This window comes from Pteropus vampyrus, unplaced genomic scaffold, assembly GCF_000151845.1.
Source record: "Pteropus vampyrus isolate Shadow unplaced genomic scaffold, Pvam_2.0 Scaffold76, whole genome shotgun sequence".
Classification (NCBI taxonomy): Eukaryota; Metazoa; Chordata; class Mammalia; order Chiroptera; family Pteropodidae; genus Pteropus; species Pteropus vampyrus.
Window position 1 is genome coordinate 1,624,971 of NW_011888857.1, and position 8,338 is coordinate 1,633,308.

The 8,338-nt window shown below is 35.4% G+C and overlaps 1 protein-coding gene across 1 annotated transcript in view; it reads left to right on the top strand.

Annotated features, from left to right (window-relative positions):
• The window catches only part of LOC105293743 (doublecortin domain-containing protein 5), an 81,429-nt gene that overhangs the window by 32,450 nt on the left and 40,641 nt on the right, over nucleotides 1-8,338 (top strand). Inside the window, exons 10-11 of the mRNA XM_023532091.1 lie at nucleotides 3,016-3,109; nucleotides 5,356-5,526. Of these exons, the coding sequence (XP_023387859.1) occupies nucleotides 3,016-3,109; nucleotides 5,356-5,526 (265 nt within the window). The remainder of the gene's footprint in view (nucleotides 1-3,015; nucleotides 3,110-5,355; nucleotides 5,527-8,338) is intronic.

Here is an 8,338-nt window from a genome sequence, read left to right on the forward strand (position 1 = left end):
TAGTCGTTTTGCTTTGTTCCCTTTCATGTAATTGGATATTCAAACCCATTTGTTCTGATAAGCTGGTGAGACCTGGAGAACCTTGGGTTGCACTGATTAGAAAAATTCTGTTTATGTGAACCACCATCTCTTGATCCTCCACATTATGCCCAGGCAGTAAGTTTGCATTTAGGAAGGCAACTACCCTTTCAGAATTTGTATTAAGAGAGTGTAGGCAGAGTAGCTCACTGCCGACATCATGGGGGTACCAAGTGGCTCTTATGGTGCCGAAAATTTTCATTCGTCCTTTCATTTAGGTCTTGCTGGGATGACACATTGTCTAGGCTAGAATTGCAAGAAATGAACAAGGGGGCATTGAAAGGTAGTAGGAAATTGCCAAAGACACTCACTTGGTTTCCAGCCCCACAGAAAATATGGTCTAGATCAACTTTTGAGATAATCTGGCATCTTCCTCCCATTTTTAACTCTGGTACAATGTGAATTAATCATTTGGTCTCTAAAGGGAAATGTGAAAAAAATATGAAGAAATCCTCAGGGATGAAAATCCCCTCAACGAGACTCAAAATTATAGAAGAGAAAATATAGTGTCATGGAATTTGGAGCTGAAAGATATCTTAAACATCTTCTGGTCTAGTCACTTGACTCCAAAGATGGGTCACCTGAGGCTCAAGAAGTTTAAATGACTTGTATGTTCTCATAACATGGGTTAATGGGGAGGCAGCGGTATAGTGCTATATATTGCTGGGACATGGAGTAATCTCTCACTTTGCTGTTTGGCACGTGAGCGATTTTACGTAGAAGTCTATAAGCTCAGTGCTTCCTGAAGAATATAAGCACCCTTGCTATGGGCAAGTGCCAATTGGCTGCACTGTTCAAAATGGAAAAGAAAAACCAGCACTATAATGGCTGAGCATGGCACAGTCAGCAAAAATGTACAGATAGCTAGGTAACTAATCTTGGCATCTCAATAGATCATCACTGAAATATACACTCATTCATTCATTTGAACAATATTGAGTGCCAATAAGAATGCAAGGTGTAAACTATACAACATGCTGAGGCTGAAGAACAATATAAAATATCATGCAATCTCCATAAATACTAAAAAGGTACTTGATAAAATTGAATACCCATTTTGGATTTAAAATGATATTTCATTAGGTGATAGAAGGAAGAAATACATTGTAAGATTAATAATGATTATCTTCTAGAAGTTAGGAATGTTTACCATTCTGTTGTAATTTTACTAAATTCTCCACTACTTTGCAAATTCTTTACAATGAAGATACATTGTTTTATTTCAGAAATTTAAATTAGATATCTGGAATTTTTAAGTCTTGAAAAGAAAAATATGTTACCTTTATACATATCCCCTCCCACCTTCTTCTCATCCCTCCACTTGCACATCATTCAATTTTATATTCCGGACGAGTTATATTTTTCCACAGCAGGAATGCCACTGTTGGTCTGTAATGTAACTATGTTGACAGATGTAAAGAATTGGCTTCTTTTATACAGATAAGAACCTTGAATGTTTAGTTTATTTTAGCTTTTAAGTGATGCAAGAAAAATAATTAGTGAGTTTTAGCTCATAATGTTTTTCAGTTAAGGAGGCTTTATGTTAGCCCCAATATAAGATCACTTAAAAATATTCACTGTATATCTTGAACTTTTAGGGAAACCTCCTTTAGAAAAAAATTAGAGAGAAAACTATGAAAAACCACAACCATTAATAATAGTAGCTAATACTAAGTGCTATGTGCCAGACAATATTCTATGCATCTTATATGCATTAATTCATTTAATTCCCATTTAATTTTAGTTCTATGAGGTATGCACCATTACCCCATTTTATAGATGAGGATAGCGAAGCACAGAGTTGTTAAGCAAAGCCATAGAACTACTGAAAGGTGGGCCCAGGACTCAAACTTAGGCATTGTGGCTCCGGAATCCATGTTTTTTTATTATTTTTCTTTTAAGATAGTTTGATTATTTATTTATTTATTTATCTATTTATTTATTTATCTATTTTTGAGATTAAGTTTATTGGGGTAACATTGGTTAATACAATTATATAAGTTTCAGGTGTGCATTATAATTTGACATCTGTATATTCTATTGTGTGTCTACCACCCAAAGTCCAGTTTCCTTCAGCTAACATATATTTGATCCCCTTTACCCACTTCACAGAATCCATGTTTTTAATCACACTGCCACATTGCCTGTCATAATAACTAAATGGGTAAGGAGAGTATATCAGTCTGGATACAATCTGGAGACAGAAACCATACCATGACTTAGGGGAAATTTAACATAAAGGATTATTAAATGATGATAAAAATAATTATCAGATATATTTTAAAAAAACAATGAATTCTTTGTGGTACTCTAGGGCCGAGAGAGCGTATTCAAGAAAGGACAAACTTGGGATTGAGCCCCTCCCCAGGGCTGGAGTTCAGAACTCAGTGGAAAAGATGTGGTTGGGGCCCACTGAATGGCAGAGAAATTTGCTGGTTTGATTGGCTAGATCTGGTTCGTGGTTGCTGGGCAAGCAGGAAGCAGCCCTCTGGAGCATACGTGGGGGTGCAGCTGGTTGCTGGGCACATGGACTTGCAAAGGGAATAGGGGCAGAAGCCTGGAGCGTGTGGTGTTTGTGTCTGGAGGGCCATAAACAGATGATCATCAGCCAGGTCAGGCAGGGCTGTGAGGGTGATGAGGGACAATGCATTCTGGGCACCAGGTTAGGAGAGAGCATCGCTGATATCCCACTCTCAACCACTGACCCCATGCCACAACCAGAAAGAGCGGGAGAGCCTCCTGCAGTGTTCTTCCAGCGCTCTCTGTAGAGAAAGCTTAACTCGTGCTTACTGTAGAAAAGCGAGAAATACTTAGAGGATTCACATCCATTGTCACAGAGCATGGGTGGAGCTAAGGGGCAGCACACTGCTAAGTGGTACAGAGGGAGCTCTAAGCTAGTCAAACTGCTTTGTAATATGCCTAATCCTGTTTCCCAAGGACCTTTCACCTGGTGAGGAACCCAGACCTTGTGCTGGCAGTGTCTATGACCAAGGCTAGAAATGAAGTCTGTGGCTATCCGGTTATTGTTCAGGTAAGATACACACACACACACACACACACAACTAAAGAGTAAACATGGCCCTTTATTTACTCAAATTTAAGTATAGCTCCATGTCTCCTTGTGTGGAGAAAGAAAAATGGATGTCAAAGAATTCTGTCTTGAATGCCATTGCTAAAATATTTACAATAGTCTGCTTAGATTTCAAATTGAGCATGTTCATGTAGCTCTTAATTTAGTTTAATCCAACAGATGGTGATTGTGGGCTTGCTGCATGTCAGGAGCTATGCTAGTTATTTAAATCGAATCCAATGGCAAGTATGAACAATTGTCCCAATAACATTCACATAGCTTACCCTCTCAGTGGTGGGTGCAGTCAGGGGAATGGCTGTTAGGTGCATGTGTTTTAAATTCAATGATTGGAAACATATGCAAATGAACTCTTGCTTGGCAATTGGAGGGAAAGAATATGGTCAGGAGGGTTTTCCTGAAGGATGTGAGCTCATTAAAGTTAGTTCTACAAGACTCATTTGAAATGCACCTTTAACATACTTTTGTAAATGCTGATAGCAGCCGAACCATTTTTGGAGACTCGAGTGAAATCTGACTTCATTTGGGTTTTAGACAAAGACCTAGGGTATTCTTTTTCCACGTTTGTCTATCATCCTCATTTACCTATAACCAAAGACACTCCTAGATGAATATGTTTTCATGTGCTTTTCCTTGTTAGTAGGAGAGACAGTTTAGGAGTGTTCCTACTCTGCATTTACTTTCTGTATCCTTCACAGTATTTACTGTCTTTTTGTTGAACAGAATATATTGTCTCTAAATAACATTTGTTTTATTCCACGTTTTTAATAGCAAGTAGGCAACTTGTTTTGCAGGTCCTGAATCCCAAATCGGGACATAACAATCTGGACAAATATCAAAGCTTAATTAAGTCTTCTATCCTGATGACAAATATGGACTAAAAATTTATTCTAGGAGACACAGTATATATAACATTACATTCCTCCCTGTCAGCTGCCTCTTTGGCAGTGAAATAAAACTTCATGCAGATGCAAATTTAGTACCGTAATCAGTTTCATAAAATTATAGATATGGATGTTTTCCCTTAAGGTTCCCATTTTATAAGAAATGAGTTTGATCTCTAGGTAATTTGTATTACCCTTCAAGATTTTTTTTTCTTTCTTGGTGTTTCATTTTTATTTCTTGAAGCAGTTTGTGAGAAAATATTAAAGTTCATGTAAATTAATAAAAATGAGGCATGTTAGGTTAATGTTACTGGGCCCCCTCCCTGTTCCTTGAAATATAGTCTTTGTTTTCATACCTCTCAGGGATGCTCGATTGTCTGACCTATTAAATCAGTTCTTAAGACTCATTTATTTTCCTCTTTACTATCAATCTCTCCTTGGTAAAGTAAGTGCTATTCATTATAAAGTTCCTCGAGGTGTCATGATATGTTTAGTTGAAACTAATCTACTGGTTTAAATTCTCTTAAATTGAAACTACTCATTTCTTTATGTATGCTTGAACCAGGTCTTATAATTAGAATAAATATGCTGTTTCTATGACTTATAAAACTGAATGTACTCACTTAAAAAAAAAAGACTCCTTGATAACGAGTGAAATGTAAATTAAAATATCAGCAAGGTACTATTTTTCTTTATTAAATTGAAGATGTTTTGATAAGAGTGTGAGGAAAACAGGTCATTTCATACACTATTGGTGGAAGTGTAAACTAGAATAACCTTTCCAGAAAGCATGTGATGAAACTTTATATGAATATCATAATATTTAAAAATGATCTTATTCTTTTATCAGCAATTCTACTTGAGGCATTTGTTCTAAAGAAGTTATGGATTTACACAAAGATTTATCTGTATAATTGTTCATTGCTCTTTTGCTTATAGTAAGGAAAATTCGATAATCTATTTCAATGTTTAACTATTGGAGACTGGTAAAATAAAATATCCCTAAGGCCAAATAATATATATCCTTAAAAATGTTTGAAAAAGAGTTATGAAATATTAAGTAAAAAAAAAATCAATGCAGTTATCAAATTATATGTATTTTGTGATTCTATTTTTGTAAATCAAAGAAGCATATTTATAAATATAAAAAATAGTGTGTATATTATCAAATATCAATAGTAGTTATACTGTATAGTAGAATTATGAGTAATTGGACTTTCTGAATTTATGCAATGAAAACTATGACTTCTATAACTAAATCATAAACTCTCCCATTTAACTCCATATTTTGTCTCTTTTTTTCAGAAATATAAACCATATAACAATGGGACTTCCAATCAAAAGTGGAATTACATTGAAAATATGAAAGCTTTTATGGCCTTTCATAGCACTGCACTGGATAAGGAAATCACAGCAGCAAATTATGCTGGTATTTGTACATCCTCTGTAGTTAAAGATGGAAATATTGATCAACCAGTAAGTGCTCCCTTCCTACTAAGGACAAAAGAAAAATAATGAAAAGTGAGAGTAACAATAAATAAAGAAACTGTTTTTTCAGAAAGCCAATGTTCACACAAATTGAGTACTGATATATGAATGAAATCACATAGTCTCTGGGATTCTGGTTAGGAAAGAATGAAGGAATACTGATAGTACTCTCTGCTTATATTGTTTCACCGGCTCCCTATGCCCAGCACCATCTTTGGTTCATTATCGGTTCACCAGCACACACATGAGGGAAGATAATCACACGTGCCGCACTCCACAGGTGTGCCTGCCACACTAGCTGTCACTCCACCCTAGAAAGCATACTAAAATACAAATAAGTGTGAATTTAACTATATTACATTATACCAAGTATAGGATAAGCATAAATATACCCTAATTTGTAAAGAAAATAATTTCTCAAGTTTAGTCCTTTAATTTTTATTAGCTAGGAATTATTTGCACCATACTTTACAAATACCTGAGATGTTGTGGTTCAGTGGGTCAAGCTAACTTGCTATTGTTGATGACCACTGAGACTCAGAAAATTGAAATCTCATAATGCATACTACGAGACCCTCCAAGACCCACTTTATTCTGTTCCTTGGATATCGCTAAACATCTGCTGCTTCTTCACCCATCATTCCCTAGCTCGACTGAATAAGAGATGTCCAAATGTATCATATCATTTTGCATCTCTCTGGTTTTAACTGTGCCTTTTTCTCCTTTGTCTGTGAACTCATACCATATTTGCTGTGAACTGTTAGCACATATGCTGTCAGACTAGGAAAGTTATCTTAAAAGGAATCAAGTCAACTCAAAAAGGCTCTCATTGTCCAAATATGAAACAATTTAAGCATCAATATGACTAACGAGTGCAATGAATTGACATACATCAGATATGTTTAAATTCATATGTTCATACTGATATTAAACAATAACAACAGCAACAACTAATTAGTCACAATTAAATGATTCTATGGAACCAATTCTTTACTTTGAAAAGTGGGAAATAAAGAATCAAGCATTTATTTTTCCTTCCTTTATGAACTGTATCTCCATATAACAAAATAGTTGGTAAGAAGTTTCATATCATAGAACTATAGCAGTTAATAAATGAATTGGCACACAATTTTTCATGAAGCCCACACTTTTCTATATAAATGATTCTTCATGAGAGGGGATGTTTAATTTTATGCCTTCCAGTAATTTGTAGAGAAATGGAAATTCGATGTGCATATAGAGAAATCCATAGTGGAATTTAAGTATTATATCTTTGTAAGTATCGTCTAAATGTTGGTCTAACTGGGGTAGCTCTATATGCTTGAACAGAGTAGTTGAAGCTATATGGCAAAGGCAAAAAAGCTAAGAGCTTGGAATCAGAAGTCACAGTTTTATATTTCAGCTCTACCATCTACTACTTCAGTATCCTTGGATAAAAGCTTCCCTCTCCAAGTGTTTGTTTTCTCATATGTAAATTGAGAATGAAGATATTAACTGTGACTGCTTTTAGCCTTGTGAGGAACAAAGCAAATTAGAGTCTATATGAGAGTACTTTAAATTTTTATTATGGAAATTTTCATACATATTCAAAAGTAGACAGACTAGTACAATGAATTCTTGTATACTTATCATCAAAATCAAATATTTTTGAGGTTTTGCAACATTAACAAACCCCCAGACATATCATATAACCTCAAACTTACATGCACCTCTAAAAACATTTTCCTACATAATCATTATGCCATTATTACACCTGACAAAATTAACAATAATTCTTCAGATACCTCCTTCTTAATCATATTTCCCAGGTTCTTCTAAAAAATTCTTCTTATGGTTGGTTGGTTTGAGTCAGGATTCAAACAAGTTCCCTATGTAACATTTGGATGCAGAATCTGGGTCCTTTGTCCTATGGAATGCCTTTATTTGGATTTATCTCTTTGCTTCCTACGGCATCCTTTAATTTATTTCTCTAGCTCATTTAATTCCTGTAAAAGATATTTAGCACTAGAATTATAATTAGATTTATGTTCAACTTTTTTTGACAAGAATCTTTATCAATTTTACTGTGCATTTCTCATTTATTACTTATATAGGCAGACAATGCCTGGATTTTCCATTTTTAGTGATAATAGTTACCAGTGGGTTCATGTGATTACAACCTAATCCTACATTTAAATTTTTTTCCTGGAACTTTTCCTCTAGTGTCACCATTTGATGATCTTTTCCTAAATCAATTATTTTATTAGGAATTTCAAAAGGGTCAATTTTGTCTAATTCGATAATTTTTTCCCCACATATGTTAACCGAACTTTTAATGTAAGAAATTTTACCTCTTCAGTTATGTATTTGACTACCCAAAACTATGTTTTGTAAGGGATGCTGGAATAAATGCTTAATTTCTTCTATCTATCTCACTTATCTATTGTTGTATAACAAACCACCTAAAAACTTAGTGGCTTAAACCAACAGCCACGTTTTGCTCTGCAGGTCAGCAGTTTCGGGCTGGGCTCAGCTGGGCAGTTCTGTTGGTCTTGCCCAGGGTCACTAATGTGGCTGTCATCATCTGGTGGCTCTATGGGGACTGGATGGTCAAAGACGGCCTCCTTCACATGTCTGGTACTTGCCAGGCTGTTAGCCAGGGGTTTTGGTTCTCCTCAAGACTTCTCGACCAGGCTAGCTGAAGTGTGTTCAGATTGTGGTCTCAGGATTCTAACTACAGCCAAAAGAAAACAAGCTCTGATGTGCAAACACTTCTTACACATCCGTTTGCATTGCATTTGTTAATGCTACATTGGCCTGA